Source organism: Rhea americana, unplaced genomic scaffold, assembly GCF_003343005.1.
Source record: "Rhea americana isolate MKP2758 unplaced genomic scaffold, rheAme1 scaffold_149, whole genome shotgun sequence".
Classification (NCBI taxonomy): Eukaryota; Metazoa; Chordata; class Aves; order Rheiformes; family Rheidae; genus Rhea; species Rhea americana.
Window position 1 is genome coordinate 2,009,330 of NW_028185583.1, and position 19,998 is coordinate 2,029,327.

A 19,998-nucleotide genomic window follows, 5' to 3' on the forward strand; every position below is an offset into this window, starting at 1 on the left:
AACACAACTCTTACACAGCACACTATCCTGCAGCAAGAGCATTTCCAACATCAACCCAGAGAACCAGACCCCTGTTTTGCAAGGGGACATGCCGCACACGCCACACGCACGCTTTTAGTATAGCAGTCTTCAAAATGATTACATCAAAGCTTCATTTTAAATAACACTGAAAAACTGATTTCACCACGTCCTTTAATAGTGAAGATGAATAGATCTAGCCTTTCTGTAAAGAGCAGGTGTAAGAAACAAGCTGATAGACGGTGGGGGGAAGAAGAACTCACATTATTAGCTGTCTGGTATTTATTACTTTTTAATACAGAGAAGTCACAACAAAATATTTTCTAACAACACACGCAAATGATATCATAACCAATTATTTTAATTTCATCAACATTCATTTGGTATGTACATATTCTTCCTTCTGCAAAAGTGCAATCCAAAAATGTCTCAACAAGAAACCTTTATGGACAAGAATATTTTTGAGGGGTTTTCTTAACAGTGGCCTTCAACAACATGTTTTTCCTTGGTTACCTGGTATGACAAAATGAAGAGTACATGAAAATAAAGAAACTGAGTTGGATGCCTTCCTCATAGACATATTCCCTATTTTCCCAACTAAACTTATTTATGAATATAGTCCTCACTACTGAACAAATTAATGCAAATAGACTACAGAATAGTCTACAGGACTATAGAGCATTGTAGTTYTTAATGACGCTGCAGCATTAGATAGAACAAGAAATTCAGCCTTCTCACCTCGACAGATGTCAAATTACATATCAGCATTTAAAAGATGTCCATTGTGTTAGTTATGGTTATCAAAATTTACTTTTAAATGTCCTACTGATGGATGAATTCATTTACACATCCAAAATGTTAAGTCTATCTAAATGCAAGCCTCTCCTATGGAAAACATATTAAACTACTGGAAATAAAAGCATCTGCACATGCAACTCCTATTACTATCACCAGGAGTATCGTGCATTTAAGAAGAGTAGAATGAACCTCCAAATCCAGAGGACTGTACTCTGTTTTACAAAACATGTTTCAGGCACAATTTAATCTGACCACAGGCCAGWCTAAAAAGAACACACAGCATAAGACAAATGAAAGGTAATGAAGAGCAAACTTTAGCAAAACAAACAAAGCAAGCAGCTCCTTATCTAGACAAAACATTTCCCTTTTGATACATTTAAAAGCCCATGATTATTTCCAGTGCTCATTAAGATGCATAGAAAACAAACTGCAGTCTAGTTTAACCTTTTATATTAAGGAGCTACAAGGCCCAAAGGAGTTAACTCTGCCTTTGTACTTATAAAGAGCCCAGCTGAAACTACTATGGCCAAAGAAAGGGCCTGACTACTTGACTGGCATCATATGGATGTTACAAAAAATACTGCATTTTGCAGTAACTTGAGACCAATTGTCAGTATCAGTAAGAAATCGAGAAAGTGTTCTCTACAAATTAGGGACAATTTGCTTTAGAGGGAAAGTTCAAAAGAATCTTTCTGTAATTCAGAAAGATGGATGGCTTCCATCATGGATCATTTTTACTGTACTACATGTGCTGCTAGCTTCCAGCTGAGAAATGTTTTGCAAGAAGACAGGCATTTCTTCAAGCAGTAGCTACRGCTCAATAGCAGAATTAAAAGAAAAAGTTAATTGAGAACTGGATTTTTTTCTTGGGTAGATTTGTACATAAAAACTTCTCATCACTGTTAGGAATTTAAACCTGCTTTTTCCCCCACTCTCCTAGTCTGCTTCTTGGTTTTGAATTGAAGATTCTGTACAATCTTTCATATGCTTGTGCTTTTAAAAACTGGACAAATTCCWTTTTTCCACTTCCACTCATTCTCGATTGTCATATATACACACATGGAGAGGCATCTAAGTACTTAAACAACAGAATTATAACTAAGCTATAGTTAAAAAAAAAGGGGGGGGGGCAAATGAACAAGTATTTAGGAGAATTCCAGATCTCAATCTCAATTCTCCACCACCATGTACACTGCATGGTGATAACTGTCCATGTCAAATGTGGGGAAAAAAAAGGTATAGTATGCTGTTATCCATGTAAGATACTAAGATATGTGGGAATTGATACCCTAGACTCAAGGCATGAGTGACTAGCACTCAAATTAAAGTATCAGTTATATATATTTCCTTTTATTTTTCTCATTACAAGAGTTTCATTTTGCTATGTGATTTAATACCACTGCAATAGTCCTTTGTGTATCTACCATTTGTATATCTGAACTGGCTCTCATGGTACTGGCAGGCAATGCAGCTCTAGACTTTGTTAACTATTTGAACTCCATGAGATTTTTGGAATGTACCACAGAACTTGACGGACACATCTTCCCTGCAGAATTAACTCAAATTATTAACTGATTGTTCTCCGTAAGGAAGGTCTACACTGCACAGCTAACCAGATTTTCTCTGCTAGCCACCTCTTCCTCCAGTCCAGGTACRTGTGGGCTAGCTGTCCCTCCTACAGACCAGCGCTGCTTCTGCTGTCCCTGGGGTTGGAATAACTTAGTTTGCAGTAGCCCTACTAGGACAGTGTTAGAAGTTCTTCCGGTAACTTACCTTAAAGGGAAACAGGTTTTCCCACAACTGTTACAAGCAGTAGGGAACCAAAAAGCCTGCACAAAAAAGCAACCAAAAAGCTTGCACAAAAAGCCACGGATGTGCTGTAGACATAAAAACAAGTACAGAAACAGTGAGGACAGAACAAGTGGAGTGCTAGCAGTGTGGGCTATCACAGCCAGCGGCTGCTAACAGCGTCGTTCAGACCAGGAGTGCATCACCAGTGCAACTGTATGAGATAGACAGTCCAGTCCTATCCACATGTCAAAATTACTGACTTGAGTTGGCTGGCTTATACGGACATTACCACTCAAGTTAAYAGTAACTGATCTGTGCCATATAAGCCCTCTGTGCAGCGTATTATTTGAAGAGTGGCTAATGCTAAAAGGATCTAATTCTGCAGTAAAGACAGCCAGGAAATAAAACTGTAAACTTGGCATTTTTAATGCACACAGAAACATGGATATTCAGTTCAAGCTTTATGTGCAGATTTTCTTAACAGAAAGCATAACACTCAATTCAGCACATGCACGACCTTTTGGCTTGCGATTTTTTTGTATTCTTTCCCAGGGTGTACAGAGGCCATTTTCAAAACCGTAATTTCAACATATCTTATGATTCAAGATTCTAATTTGGGAAAAAACATAATTTGTTTTAAAATAGTGTCTCACAACTTAAAAAGAAACAAAAAACAATCCCACCTCTTGAAAAGTAATAAAAACTGTACCTCCTGAGTRGACAGTCACTTCATAAATATATTGTGGAGTAAAGAAAAAAAAATCAAAATCTCAAACGACTTGAGAAGCCAAGTAAAAGACAAATGACCTATTTTAAAACTTTTGTTTAGGGAAGTAAGAAATTGGAGCCAAGAAACAATATTGTCAGAGTCTACAGGGCCAACCTCTGATACAAATTCACTGTCTAATGCACAGTTTTTTATATGGAGCACATAGGCATGTAGAAAGCAATTACACTAAATTTGCTTTTTTAAATAGTCTATAAGTTTTTAAATCTTGGACTTACATAATTTTGAAAGATAAAGGTGCAACAATTCATTGTTTTAAAAATCAATGMCAAGTTTCATACTAAGTACCTCTCAGGTCTTAGAGCTCTGACGGTCCAGATCCCACTTTACGGTTCTCTTTACAAACCAGTCACACCAGTCTGCAGTAGGAAGCAAGTCTCAGCCCCAGCAGACACACATGAACACATTCCCATTCAGTTCAACCTGTTCCTCTCACATATCACAATAAAGTCTTAAAATATCTGTGAAGAAATACCTTTAAATAAAGCATTTTAGCATCTCCAGCTTGTTTTGGTATAAACAGTTGACCTGACTGCTAAAATCACAACACTGGTGGAAGCAGTACTATTGCCGTATGATCCGTCAGTGAGGGTAACGCGCATCAAACACACATGGCAGGAAGACGCTATGCCAAAAAATTCATTTCAAGATTGCATCTTCTGGCATAGATTTACATTCACTTGTCACAGTATCTTAGTTTACCCTATCTTGGGAAACYTAAAAGAAAGCCTGCTAAGATGACTAGCAGTTTAGGGCCATTCCTGCTCCCATTAGAACCAATGTTAAAGACTCAATGAATTCAACAGTAACAGGATGATTTCTTTCCAAGGATTTCCCATTTCCACCAAGCTAGAGGGACATCACCCTACAAAATTAACTGCTTTCCAACTGGACATATTTTTCTGTCCTGTATGTCTCCCCACGCCTTTGCTATAAACTGTATTACAACAATACAAAAAATAAAACCAAATCATTTTTAGCTGAAGTTTACCCCACACTTGGGATATATTCAAAGGCCATCAAATTGGCTTGCCTCYAGCCTTCACAGGGATCTTGTCAGGAGGATCCTGGTTTTAACAACATGTATATATACACATTAATATATACACAGACAAAGAAGCTGCTCTTTCAGTTAGAAAAGAAATTAATTTCATCACAGAATGAATCCTATAAAAAGATATGTAATAAAGTTGAAATACCCATAAAATAGCTAATACTAAAGCAAAGCTTTCGTCAATAAGCCTCCAGAACTTTAAACGAAGAGAATGGCTTCACAAAGTGGTAGTCTAGATTTCCACAGTGCGGACACTGTTGGACGTTGCTGTATTCAGAGAAATACTGCATGCCAATCCGTACATCTATTACTGGCTTCCCACAGTGTTTACAGTTCAGTCGAGCCTGTAAAAAAGTAAAAAACACTTTTGAAATAACAAATTATGCTTCCATTTCTCACCACAGAAAAAGAGAGTGTCACAATGTCACACACAGACCCTACCTCTAGCCCTGTAATAAATTAAATCAGGAGATTGGCAGTACTGGGATCTGCTGTGGAGGATGTTACTTACCCAGCTGGTAACTTACTCACAGGCTTACTCTCCATTAAAACAATGTTTCACAGAGCCTCCCTRGAAGCTTTTTGCAAGGTTGGTGGAAATCAGTAGGTATTTGGCTATGCTGACGTTAAACTTTTCTCAAGTAACTCTTTTAAGCAACGCCTCTTCAAAAGTGCTTTAAGTCCCAGGGTTTGGATATCCAGTTTTAAGATTAACTTTCCAAAATAATTTAGAAATCTAATTTAACTAAACATTTGACACACTGCATGCTTTTCAGCTCAGTTCAGAGGAGGAAGACTGCGGAACCTTGCCAGAGACAGCAAAATGTTTGTTTTTCCCTTTGCAGCGAGCCAGTAGGTTTGGTAAAGCACAGCTACACACAGCTTTCTGTAAAAGAGGCCATGTAGCAGGGTACTTCAACTGGACAGAGCACATCCCAGTGACCTGTTTTGGCCATGATGAACTCCTGCTATTTTTGCTAGGCAACATTTGAAGACAATTAGCTAGATTTTAGCACCAAGTCCACTAATTAAGTTTTTATAAGCTAATAWCTTTCTAGTAAGTACTCTAAAAAGTACACAGTCTGAGAATCATTATATATCATACTTCAGTAGAAATCCTAAGAATATAACACCTAGTATACTTCCAAATTCCGGAGCTAAGTTATATCCAGTCATGACTGGCAGGAGGTACAGAATTACAAAGTTTATAAGTTCATATGATTGTTTGACGCTGATTAATCTCTAAATCAATTCCTCAAGTTCTTAGCATAAATAGTGCTGTCTCAGTAAACCATAAATGAAGCCCTGAAGCAAASAGAAATTTTACATTTGTGTCATGCAATTCCCGCAATGCAGCTGTTTCATTTTATGTTTGAACATGATTTGTCTGCACAATACTTAAGCATTTTAATCTTTTGGTTTAAAAAATGTAGAGCTTGCTCTATTTTATCAGCATGGCATGGTATTGTATCACTTTAAGTATTTATTTAAATATTTACAATACATATGAGGCTATATAAACTAAACAGCATTTAAAGCATACAAACTATTCTGCAAAATCCAACCGAAACAAGACCACCACTAACTGGGCAGATATAAGAAACAATAAAGGGTAAAGGTAAGGACAGACAGAGATTTTGACAGTARTAACAAACAAACAAGATCAAGTCTCAAAAAGGCATCTGGCTGCAGAAAACCGGGGCATTTGATGTAAAGGAAGTAAAACGCAGTGTGAAAGCACAGCAGGCAGCTTACAATATTCAAGAGAAGCAGCAGAGATTTGAGACCGTAAGGGAGTTCAAGAGCAAAGACAACAAATGAGCAGCCAGGGTCTGAGTTGGACAGCACCCTGACCTCACAGTCAAACATGTTAATGAAAGCATCAGCTCTTCCATGAAAAGAACAAAACAATTTTCTATGGCAACACTCATTCAATGAATTGTCTTGTGCAAAAGCAAGAGGAGGGAAGAAACTACGAAAGCACTATCACTGTTGAGACAACACTCACAAATAAACCAATCAAAAAATCCTCAGCCATCTGCCTTGCTTGAGCAGCAGAAATTCTACAAAATACAGATGCAGATTTGCATGGTTTTCTTGAAAAAGTGGTGTTCTCTCCTTGCTACTGTTCAGTACATCTGCTAGCTGCTAGCAACCTTCCTGACAGTGGCTGTAGTTCAATTACTGTACATGCATGTTTGTGAAGTACAATTAAATATTTTGAAATAAGGTATGAAATCACTCAAAACAGAAATTAGCAAGGCAATTCGGAGATAAATTATATAGCATAGTTTAATGTCATCCCTCTGTATGCACAAAATCATCTGTAACAATCATGATGAAACAAAAATACGCATTATCCAGCAGTCAGAGTCACTAAACATAATGATTTTGTATTCAGTTCTATTATTTACCATGTACTGTCACACTGTCCACTAATCATATTATTAAGGTTCTCGTACAATGAGACCTTAATTCTTGTTTTGTATATTCAAAAGAAGTGATTCAGATTTAAATTTCCTGGCTTTTACAAAGCTAGTAAGTCAGCCTCAGTGTTGTACCTTTTAAAGTTCCTATTTTAGGAAAAATTGTCATCTCAAGATGCACAATATTTGGAGGTAACATTTCTATCTGAAGTTATAACTGCTATTAGTTGTCATTTTACCCAGTAACACCAAGTCTGTTTCTCTTGTGAACAATACATTTTGGTAAGTATGTTAAATTTAAAATTAAATCGCATTTTGCATTTTGACAAGAGTATCTTTTAGATTGCTCTTGCACTGCTGTAACTACAAGGGCAGTAGACTGTCTTCTTTTTAAGGCTTACTCAGAACTAAGATTACTGGTACTTAGCAACAGTAGAAAAYGAAGAGATTGCAGAGCTTTATAGAAAGCACGCACAATATCATGGAGTGATCACACTTCGAATGAACGAATCCACATTTGTGGGGCACCTAACCCAGCAGTTAACAAAACCTATGTATCTGAAGGCCACAGTCCACTCTTGAACAGCCAGAACAGACCGTTGACCCATTCCCACAATAATGGCACCTTGGCGCTTTTTCCATAGATATTTACCATGGTTTGCTTCTACAACAAAACAYCCCTTGGCCGATCATGTGGAAAACTCTCTTGGATGCTGACTCTGGATGCTGATGCCTCAGGCATGTGTCTACTCTGGAATAGCCTGAGGCACTGGATTTTCCTCAGCTAAAGTATAAATTAGGCAACCATTACATGAAAACTAAGCTTATTCAGGCTATGGATAGAGTACCATCATCACAGTCACAGCAAAGGCTAAGGAGAAAATGTAATTTCCAAGTGCAGGCTCTTTTAGGCTTTCCATTCCTATGGCTTTTTTGCTGCAAGTATCTCATGATAGAACACAATTTGAGCAACTAAGAGAGGCCTGAATGCATATAACAGCTGCTAGAAGTGTGCATTTGTCATTAAAACACTACTAGAATTACTTGTGATGCCAAAGATATTTGGCAGTGATCATCCCAAGCACTGCTAGGTTTAATTGTGAGTACATTTGAAGAAACTTTATTTTAAAAACTGCATATTAACCACTGGCTATTATATTCATTTTTGTTCAACCATAAGTCTTTGTGCTTCGTAAGTTAAAACTCAGGGACAGTGATTCAGTTCACTGCTTGAACTGCAATGGAGTGCATCTATAGGCATAGGCTGAACAAGAAGCAGGAAGGAAGGGAAAGAATAGAAACACAAACCTTTGCTTTATTTACTATTAGTTTGAATTTCATCTTATGAATCTTATTTATGTACAATACTAACCTGACAACAGGGAGATGCTGCCAGAATATCATAGGTATACATAGTTCCCAGCTGATGCCAGCTTCCATCCCATCGGGACTTGCACTTAATGCAGATAATTTTGTGAACCCCTTCTAAGCAGTCTACACAAACAGCATAGAGATGCATAAGCCTTCCTGTGGACAGGAAACACATTTCTTAAGGAAACTGTAACAGAAGATTAAAACAGACATTTCGTGCAATGTGTTATTTGCCCGTCAGTGTGAAACAAATCACGCCTTATTAATAACTTTTTTTTAAAAGGCTGAATGATAAAATGAATAAACGTTTCTCTGTAGAAAATATATATGGCTTGACTGAAGCTATTTTCCATGGATGAAAAACTCAGGAATTACAGATCAGCCTCCCCCCCTCCCATTTGCTGGTAGACCTTGGCAAAGTATTTTATAAAAGGAGTTGGTTACGCTACATGATCAGTTGTCAGGTTGAGCTAYACAACCTGACTATAACTCTGCTGTTCTTCCAACTACAAGATTGCCCCCTACCTTCATCCCCCCCGACAAAAGACGTGGAGAAGTGCTGAAGCTTATTAGCAAGCTGGGTACAGATTCATGTAACAATTTGCCAAAATCTTCCAGGAAGGAGGGAAACAAGGACCTAATATTCCTCACAGAAGAAAGTAAGAGATAAAAGAGCAATCTTCTTTCATGTAATTTTTCCTGACCACTCATTTACAGTGAGTATATTTTAGAACATTTGGTATGTACATATGCACTTTTGTGTATATATAAAATGTTATATATACACATATTTTAACATGCCATACAAGAATATGGATTTATTGAACTCTATCATGAACTTAGGTTCTATATGCAAGATGACTTCCAAAAGATGAGTTATACTGACTTCCATAAGTTCAGACTTCAAAATTAAATATTTTGTCTATATAACTTAACAATGTAAAATCCAAATTTCACACAAAACAAAAGGCCATAAACAAATTACAAAGATTTGACATCTAGATTAGGCCTGACTTGTAGCAATTGAGTTGATTTGCAGTTTAGTAGTTGGCTATCAAATGTGTGCTTACATGGAGAGCTAACTTTATAATGTACCGTATTTTGCACTGCTATACCAGACAAAATTAAGAAGTAATGCAGTTACAAATCAGCTACAAAATAGGACTCTATATTATAAATGTTTATTTTGGATTGCAATTTGTGCTTTTGAACATTAAAATGTTAGACACATCATAATTTGTTATTTCAAGAACATACATATCTTGTAGCTTTTCTGGACATAAGGGAATAAAATACTAACAATTTAACAAATTATGATTAGATWACACTGGATATTTTAACACTAACTGGCCTGTTTTTCAAATTTTTTAAAGCCAAATATTTGAGAAAAATTAGAAGAAAAACAAGATTCTTCCTGAAGTATATATACAAAATAAACTTGCAACTATTAACTGGTAAAATTGAGTTATTCCACATTAAGGTGTTCAGCTCTGGAAAATGTGATATGATGAGACTGAAGTGCAAATATATTAAGCTCTGTTTCTTAAGCGAACACTTGAGATTGGAAATTTTCAAAAAACTGCACTGCACTAAAGCTTTTTGTTGGTGTATCAAAATAAATATTTTTTTCTCATCTGAAGTTATACATTGCTCTTGCTCCCTTGCAGTGAGGGAATGCATATACATTCCCTCACTGCTTAATTCTGAGTTTCCTTGTTGTATAGCAAACCAAACACCTGGTATCTTAAACACRCCTGAAACAAAATAAAGGTTATTTTCTTTACTAAGAGAAAACAGCATCTGGAATGGCACCTTGCAGCTTAATTTCATTTCAAAACATACTTCTGATAATAAAACATTTTACTCAGGTCAAGGAGCTAAGAATTCTAACAATTAATTATTCACAACATTTTGTCTGAGCAAGCTTGCAGATATATCTTCCAATGGGTAAGAAGCAATTAATTAAAAAAAAAMCAAAACTGCAGTTTCATTCTTAGTGCTAAAAGTTAACAAGTGACAGTTTCACTATTATTAAAGCAACTATTAGTACCGATAAAATCACAAGCACGTTGTGCATGCCTCCCAGCAAAATCGAGTAAGTATTGTTATCTCACATATATATATTGTTTATCCTGCAGACTTTTTAGCTCATATGTTTTTTGCCTATCGCTTCTTCTCTTTAAAGTATATTAGGTAAGACAGAAACAATACTGTTAGCATGAATACAGTTTAGTGACTTAGGGCACAGCGATTTAAGGAGGAAAAAAATACAAAGTTTGGTAAACAAAGAAATGTTACATAACATGTATTATGACCATGCATGCAATATAACAAATTTTATTGAAAGGAAGAAAAGCTTRTATGTCAAAATACCTGTTGTTTATGCCTTCCCATTACGCTTTTTAACATACAACTGTATGTTTTTGTAAATCAAACTACTAATATTCTGACTTATTTTAGCCACATGAGCTGCAAACAGACTGCAGGACAGATGTGTTTTGCAGTATACCACAGTGCTCTTGTGCCTTGATCATTTAGTCTGGGAAAAAAACTTCCAGAAAGAGCTGCAGCTCATCCCAGCCCACAACTGTTTGTTTCTCCAGGAGAAGAAAAATAGTACATGTCTTGATCTCAACCCAGCATGCAGCAGAAACATGATCAGGGTGCACTCTGAACAGGCAGGAATTTGTAAACAAGTCTAGATCCCCCCACTATACTGTTGCTACTTCATCCCACCATAACAAACATTTACTTTTAATACGTCCAACCGGTCCAGACCATAAGAATAGTCTTTGTTAGGCTTGTATTAATACAGGCCAGACTATTGCCATATAAAAAAAATACTGTTCACACTAAAACAAAACTGATATTCACTGGTCTAACAAAAGATGAGATGCATGACTGGCTTGTGGTACAAACAGAACTTTCATCCATGCTGCAGTACAGCATGCTTAAATTTTAAAGGATGATGTATGTCTTGGATTAAAACTCACAACATATAAATCAGTACACATACACTGCACAACAGAGTGGCAGAAAAAGCTTCCTAAGGTCTATCTACAACCCAGATGAGACACCCCTTAGTTGTAAGACTAARCACAAGGCATGCATCTTTCTACACAGCATTTGCTTTTTATAATTCCTTCCTAAGCATTTCAGTCTAATCTGGATGATAATTTGGATGTGACATCAGGCTTCACAAAATCGCTTAGTAAACGCAGAATCAGGATGCAAATATAAAATGGGGTGGGAGGGGAGCACAAAGAGCAGTTCCATTGTTCAGTGAGACCTAACATGACTGACAGACAACCTGTACCTTGAAGGTGACAGGGAACATCATATTCAATTTCATCGTGTCTTGATGGGCTAAGGAATAGCGTTCCATCCACCAGCGGAAACTGTTCAAAGACTGGCAGTGCCCTGTGGCATAGCGCACAGTTTACAACGTTCCTGTGGCTGGCACTAAGAGCAGCAAGAATAAACTTCCGAAGGTCCTCCCCTTGACCCACTTGGGCATCATCTTCCATCCGCACATGGAAAGTATTYAATTTATGCCTGGGTATATGAGTAAGAAGCTCAGATAGATCAAGCCTTCTCAAAAACTGCACAGGGGCATCAAAGTGTCCTGATCGATGTGCTTGCAAACCAGCTGCCCCATAATCAAAATGCGCATTCCTGAACATGCCCCCACCAGCCATGTTCTTCTTATGAGGTTCCAGATGGATAGCATTCTTTAAAAATTCTCCTAAGTATCGTGAAGAACGTGGGCCACTGAAATGAGTGGGGGCAAGAATAGAGTACCCAGTTGGTGGGGACTGGCCAGGAGAGACACACGGAGATCGAATGGCATAGCCCCCACTAATGACACCCTTCTCTTGGGAGTTCTGTCTGTCCATTGAATGCCTTCGCTGGATATCATGACTTAAGCCTTTCTGTGGCTTGTTGGCTGGCCTGCCCTTTTTGGCTTCTTCTGCTGGCTCTGCCGTAGACCTTCCTGTGCTCTTCTCCAACACTGATTTCTTCTTCTTGTCATCCTGCATTCGTTTCACTTGGTACCAGTCAGTGTCTTTCTTTAAATGACCCTGCCCACAGCGACAGGAACAAAAGCGAAAAGCGAGATCATATCCCTTCTTTGTCCACATGTTTTGACGACACTGCTTTTCATTCCAACTCCTTGCTCTGCCAATGCAGTTAAACTGGACAAGAATGCTGCTTTCCCATTCATAAAAGCATTGAAGGTGCATCCAGGTGCTGTAAGGACAATGCTCATTGTTGCATATAACCTTCTGGTAGTCATCCTTCTCAAGGTCAACAGGCCTTCCAAAGCTACAGATCAGTGGAGTAGCACAAGGGGCTTCTGTGGAACATAAAACCGATACATTAATAACTTAAAACTATTTTGTAGCTTGCTAATTGCAATGCTTGTTTAAAGGCTGTGTTAAATACAAATGCAAGCTCTTACTCATGACCTGTATTATCAAAGTGCCCACAAGCACCAGCTCTCAGTCAGAATAAAAAATAGTCTTTGCTAAAAAAAGTTAAGTACGTTAAAGGAAATACAGAAATGATAGAAGAAGGAAACAAAACTATGCAGTCAGTTTGATAGTCAAAATACCTTAGCAGCATTAACCATCCCCAAGGATCTGCAGATACCATTGCAAAAGCAAGTGTTAAGAAGTAAGGTGGAAGCTTGGCAGATATTTCTGAAGGGTTGCTTTGAAGCCTGAGGGGCAACATGGGGAGAATACACAGAGCTGCTTGTTTGAAAAACAAGTAGGCAATACAGGCTGGCTTTGCGAGCATTAGGAGAGGCAGGAATTGATCTTTTCTTTGCAACTGAACAAGAGACAATAGGCAGTAGAGCAACAGGAAGCAGAGGACTTTGAAAAGAAAGACGAATAGCTTATGTTTTTTTGCACAGAAAGGAGGACCTTCATTACACTGTTCAGGTAAATAAGGAATATAACACCATTACTGACATACTTGATAGCTAAATTTCACAAACCAAGCAGTTCTGCAACTCAGGTAAGTTAAAAAAACAAATGCCACCTAGTCTTTTATCACCAAAGCAGCAGCCGTCGCTATATTCTTGAGCAAAGACAGACTATTTCAATTCCCTCCGTGTAACAATATCATCTACATAAAAATGTCCTGCATTTATGATCAATGACATWTTCCCCTCCCTCACTTAAATACCACAGAAAACATACTACTCCATTTATTCTGCCTGCACAATTGCAGCCAGAACAGAACAGAAAAGACAGCAAATTTTCATCTGGAGTTTCTACTGCTTCTGAACAGAGTCTAATCATGAAGCCTAAGATGCTTGGTCAAACATTACAAATATGACTTCCGATTTCTTTCTCTGTATTTCTGACTTCCTACTTCCTCCATTTCCCAGAAGAAAAAAATGTTCCAATAGGAGCTGGCAGGCTGCCTTTTTTTTTCCCCCTCTGTTGTTACTGCATTCAAGTAATAGCACACTTCTTTGGGTTTTTTCCTGGTCAAGTGCTGCCTCATAGATTGTGTGAAAGAGAGCAAATGGCTCTCTGGAATTCCAGAGTCTCTCAACCACAGCATTCCAGGATTTGCAATAGAGATACACAGAGCCTAAYGAAGACAAACTGCAATACACAAAAAGAGATGTTTTTAAGAACACCAGATCTTTGATAAGCTAGTGGTTTTGCCCCTTTTCTTCAACTTCCTGCTAAAAGCTGTAAACAAACAAAAACAACCAAGTTAACCTTCAGAAAAGTCAAGATCATGGTAGCTCTAAAGACTTTTTTTATCCAGAATACAGGGGCACAAAGAGTACAAGAGAGTCTTCTCGAGTCATTCAATGGAATTTGCCATATCTTTCATCTATTTGTCTGCCTCTGTTATAAATGCCAGAAATGGCACAGTCGCAAGGAGAACTTCCTGCAATACCTTTCCTTCCGGGACTGGACTATAAACTGCAATAAGCATACATTCCCAAGAACATTCTCTTAAAGCAAAAAAAGCTTATTTAATAAATCTAACTATGGGCTTGTTCATAAACACCAGATATAAAAAGGAAAAGAAGACAAGTCACCAAATTGGAGAAGATAGCATTAGATGAGAGAAGTACTCCCTCAGGTCTCTTAGAAATATCCTTCAAYGTATGTTAGATCTATATTCTTACTAGCTATCTTAGATGTCTGAAAATCTCACTAAGAACRTGCAGTTTCTGAGATGTCTTTGAGAAGCATTAATTTTATTGGCTGTCAATGTCTTATTTTTCTTCCATGTAGCTACAATTCATCAGTGAGTATAATTACACTAAGAGCAAAAGTGAATCGTAACTTACCTGTTCTGACCCAAAATCTGTCAGCTTCCCAAACCCCACAGTTCTCCCATCCATTCTCCCCAGATTATCACTTTGATTGAAGCTGCAGTATGTCACACCAAGTGACTTGGAGCAGAATTTCTTGTCAGTCACTCTTTTATCATATTTAGGGTCTGAAAGTATAGCTTGCAGTTATATCATCTTATGCAATTTATCTCAGAGGAGCCAATTAAATTGAAACCATGAAAAACAAGTCATTACAAGTCAGATGTGGAAAAAGATGTAAGAAGTATTATTATGAGGAGTTCTCATTTATGCATTTCCTGTATTTATATATTTTGATACATGTTCCTTTCCACAACTGTCATGATGCAGAAAAAAAGAACATAGCAGAAGTCCAGTTATGCTCATCCCATGTCCTGGAGTGTAAGTGTTCTAACAGTTGTATGTATAATTACAACTGACAGCCCAGAAAGTTAATAGACAGGTCTAGAGATCTCCCACTTTAGAATAAGGACTTTACACTTGTTCATCCATACTGGTATAGTTAATTGACTAAAAAAAGAAAAATATTTCCTTSACTAGCTTTTGAATATAGTCTTGTTTCTGGGGTGCAAAAAATAAACAACCTGTAAATCCCTGAAACATATACTGCCTCTTCTTTGAACAAAAAAATTAGATTAATAAGTGGCTGAAATATAGAAAAAAAAGTAGCCAATGTTTTCCATAGAATGCTTCTGTAATTATTTGTTTATAATCATGTTCTGCATGCCTAGAGAATATTTTAAAGATGACTTTGAACAAATTTCTTTTTCCCTTTTCACAGTTTCACCAACAGAAGGACTATAAATGTGACATTCCCTTGCTTTTCCTCAACTTACTTATGCAAAGCTTAATCTAAAGAACTTCCCCAAAAATATAACAATGAGCAAAGAAAAAACTTCAAATTTTGGACAGTAATGTCTTTATTGACATTTAAGTCAATCAGATGGTAACAAAAGTTTTCAGACATTTCCTCATCTGATCTTCTATCTCTTGGCATGAATTGGCTGGTCACGATGATTATGTAACCATCACAGCAAAAGCACAAATGAAACAGCTGGAAGAAAATAATTCAGCAAGTAAGAACATCCCTACACACAAAGGTCCCACTGAATTGTTACCTAGTGGCACTGAGGTTATTYTAAAAAACAACATTACTAACAGGAAAAGCTGTTCCTTACTAACCTCTCCTGGGAATTCACCTGAAATTTCACTATTGTCAGTGCAGCAGCACAGGAAATAATCGAAATCTATATAACAGGTCTCTCTATCATGTGACCCAGCTGTGCTCTAACCACATGGTTAGATGTCCTGCCAGTCAAGGCACCTGCATGTTTTTCTTGTTGTTTCACTGATAAAAATTTGCTATTATGAAGCCTGCGATTTTGAGAAAGCCTTGACAAAAAACCTGCAGTATTTCCACAACAAAATCTGAAGAGCCAAATGCAGCTAATGAAAGTTGTTTCACTATTGCACCACACCACTTCTGTAATAACACAGTATTTAAGCATACAGGAAACTCCTCTACCTGAAAAGTATATAGAAATGATCAAACCAACATTCAGTTCTATCTAATATTCCAAGTCTCATCAGGTCTACCTGTACAAAGCAGACTGTTCAGTACTGAACATCCCTTGCAAACTTCTCTCCATTCATGTCTCCTGCCAAACATAATCATGCCACATGTTCCGAAATAAAAAATAAAGGAGAAACACAAAAGAAAGGAATTTCTTAGTGAAATTTTTCCCATTCACAGCAACTGACATGTGTTAGGAGCAAAAGAGCCAGCATTCAGGTCACTTAGTACTGGATCCACACCAGCAAATATGAAGACCTCTTCCCCGTCAACACACGTCCTTGAAAGTACTCTCGGTTATTTAATCATCATTTTATGCATAAGACAAAGCACCTATTACAAAATTACAAAACTTTTTAAAAAWTTTTTAAAGCCCCTTTATTTCTCAGTAATTAGAAATGCTTTTTCAGATTTTTCTTCAAGAAGTCGGAGATTAAATCATCATATGAATGTTTTATGATAAGAGTACAATGACTACTGCTAAGACAGACTGACAGAAGGGGGAGTAAACAGACTTTCGTATGTCCCAAACTGCCTATTTACACCTGTAGCCAGAAGCTGGTTTGTCARCTAACTACTACCTGATTCCAGGTAGCTAATGCCTCAACAGATCTCTGGTTTCCAAAGATTTGGAAATTTCATAAAAAATGAAAGATTATCAGGTACTGGAAAAGTAGATGTTCTTCTAGTAGGCCATTCTGAAAGACTGGCTAAAAGACCACAAAAGTAGATCTATTTCACTCTTCAGTTTCAAGATGTTCTTCACACCCTAAGAGTGTAAAACAGGAGCAAAGGTAATTTCATGTCSTAGAATGGCTTCCAAGCATAGACATCCTTGTACTGCCATAGTGGACAGGCTGCCAATTTTAAACTACAGTTACATACTGATTCTTTCAGCAAGTTATGTTTCCACATAAAAAAAAAAATCAATGTTTTGCCTTATCCACTATAGTAATTTTGCTCAGTATTTCTTTAAAAATAGGTGTGAATGGTGGTTCACAAGTGTACACTAAAACAGAAACAACATAAAATATTCAGAACAAGCACATATTTGAGCAAGGATACGTCGTTGTTTAAATATGRTATGTTCCCTCAGAAACATAAACGGGGCAAAGACTGTAAGGAAGCTGGTTTGGGTGACTGTTTTTTTCTCAGTTTTTCTGTCCAGGTTTAAACATCAATGAAAGTCAAGAAACAGAAACAGACAACCAAGATCAATCTCCTTCAACATAAAACACATTAACCTGTTTCTACAGGCAAAAAATGAAATAAAGAGGGTAAATGAAGCCTGCATTTCCCATTTTATGGCACAAATGAAAGCAGTAGAGCAACAGCCATTTGAGGAACTTCTCTCTGATGAAGTAAATGGGGGAGAATATTGTTTACCTCTGTTTACACACCCATCAGAAAACCAAAGATGCAACCAGCAAGCCAAACTTCATGAATCTAAGGCTCCAGTTTCATGACTGCTTTCATTTGCTCTAAGCCATAAATGCTCATGCCTACAGGAACATTCACTCTTCCCCCCACAYTCCCACATTACCACTGTGTAAGTACCAGAGCTTCTGCACTCAGTGCACAGAAACAGAGAATATTCCTGCATTTGTCAGCACAGTTTTCAGCTCACCACACAGACTTATAATCACTAGTAAAGTTCAAGGAAGGTATTAAGAACGTGAGGCTGGGGGCAGAGGAAAGAAGTGTGCCTGCTGTGGGAAGAGGCAGCCCTACTGTCATCTTAAAACAACTATGAGATGACAGGAAGTTGTTAYGCCTCTGCACAAAAAAATGTTCTAAAAACATGTTAAGGTCTTCGCATTGTATCAGCTTCAAGACACTCACTCGTGGTTTGCTTTTGCTCTACCATCACTCTAGTATCATTTGCAGTATCTATGTCAAGGACACTTTCCCTAGGCCAAAAAGGGTACCTGTGGGACACTGACTCTGCAAATTAAGTATTTTCCGATCTGTCTACCATAACTTTCCCATGAACAATATTCTCTTCATAATGCTACACAGCCAGAAATTATTCACTCTGCAACCTCAAACCAGAGCTGACTCACTCTGAGAAAGGCTACTCCCTACCAACTATTTGTATGAATCTTCAGAATTTCCTCTACCATTATCAGTGCTTTATTTTAACTACAGTCAAACAATATTACCATACTAATACTGTCACACAACTGTAAGGAAAAACAAACAAACAACAGCAACAAAKAGATAGACTAAAAGTAATTGCCCAATGTGTTTGCTTTGGTAAATCTTGGAATACAATCTAGCATTCAAAAGATTAACAAGAAGTGACAAGATTATATTGCCATATAAAGTACAGGCTTAACTAGTAAAATAGTACAAGTAATACATCAATACAGAAATGATCACAAACCTTCTCAAGAATCTGAATGTAGCAAGAACAGCACAATGGGAAAAAAAAGGTTCACACGTGGATCCCAAAGACAGGCTTKGATGTTCAGTGCAACAACAACAACAAAAAAACAGTGAACATTAGGAGGTCTTTCAAAACAGTTTGGCTCATTGCTTATAGTGGTATCATTCACTGATAATGACTGATGTTTCCCCAAACTGCTTAAACAATCTTTGCAGACTGATCAAGCTGACTTTCTAGTCATTCTCTAAGAGGGAAGGGAAGACACAGGACAGCAGCACTTGATAAGCTACTGAACATGTAGGCCTTCTCTGTCACAAGACTCCCTACTACATTCTTGAAAAGAAAAGCTAATGCTTGCAGTCTATCTACACTGAGCAAGAGAGCAACACAGCTCAGGCTGAAGTGACACCCAGTACAAAGACAGCTTACCGATCAGTAAGACAGTTACCAATCCTAACCAATAACCTTTCATTTAATATTTGTCATCAAAACACAAGAGAACAACTCAATCACCAGCTTTGGCTTTTGTTTAAGATGTACAGTGCATAGAAGAAATCTTGCCCCAGTTTGCGCTCTATATCCTCAGTCCAACCAAAAATATCACCAGTTCACCATATCAAAGAGAACAGGCCAGAGTCTCTACCTTCACCAGCACCAGAATAACTAACATCAACTTTCTCCTGATACACACACATGAATTTGGGAGTTAGCTTAATTAGCTAACCTCTAACGCATCTGTCCTAGCAACTTTTCAACTCATGCTGGGAATAAAGGGATAAATGTGGCAAGGTAAGAGAAGCAGTAGATGCCCTAATAGCAAATACAGATGTAAGCATAGTGTAATGGATTTGCCTAGAATCTATCCAGATTTTTGCACCAGAATTTGTCTGAAAGCACAAAAAAAGCTTACTGAGAAGAGAGGAAAAAAAAGGAAAGATTAAATCAAGTGATATCTGCACCTCTTTCAGTTTCAAGTCTAGGGAAGTTTGTATCATCAGTCAGCACTTTCCAAGCTTCAATATAACAACATTTTTATTTCCCATGCTAAAGGCTAAACAAGCTGGTAGAAGCTCAGTGGGAATTAAGAGATGCCACCACCTTAGCTGCAGTACTTAGCCTCTCTGCAAGACAGCAGCTCCTGAGTTTGGAGCTATCASGTTTGACGGACATCTCTCTCAAGATGCTGTGTTGGCTCCCACACCTGCTTGTGCGCTGCCTTTGGCATCTGTGCTGTAGAGAGAGATCTCAACTGTACACTGCTCCCAAAATGGATATCTGCAGCACAGAAGCGGAGACGGAGAATGCCAGGCACACTTAGTAGCCAGCCTCTAATTGAAGCTACCTCCCCGCCCAGCAGGCATTTAAGACAGGAACAACAGTAATACCCCTCCCAAAAACCCTGGAAGGAGGCCTGAAGAACACTACCATTGCAGGAGCGG

General features: G+C 37.8%; 1 protein-coding gene across 1 annotated transcript in view; it reads right to left on the reverse strand.

Annotated features, from left to right (window-relative positions):
- Positions 1–175: 175 nt before the first annotated feature.
- Positions 176–19,998, reverse strand: part of HECA (HECA ribonucleoprotein granule regulator) — a 25,732-nt gene continuing 5,909 nt past the window's right edge. The window contains exons 3-5 of the mRNA XM_085299300.1: positions 11,562–12,602; positions 8,247–8,401; positions 176–4,792 (exon numbers count right to left, since the gene is read on the reverse strand). Coding sequence (XP_085155426.1) covers positions 4,628–4,792; positions 8,247–8,401; positions 11,562–12,602 — 1,361 coding nt within the window. The 3' untranslated portion in view covers positions 176–4,627. The remainder of the gene's footprint in view (positions 4,793–8,246; positions 8,402–11,561; positions 12,603–19,998) is intronic.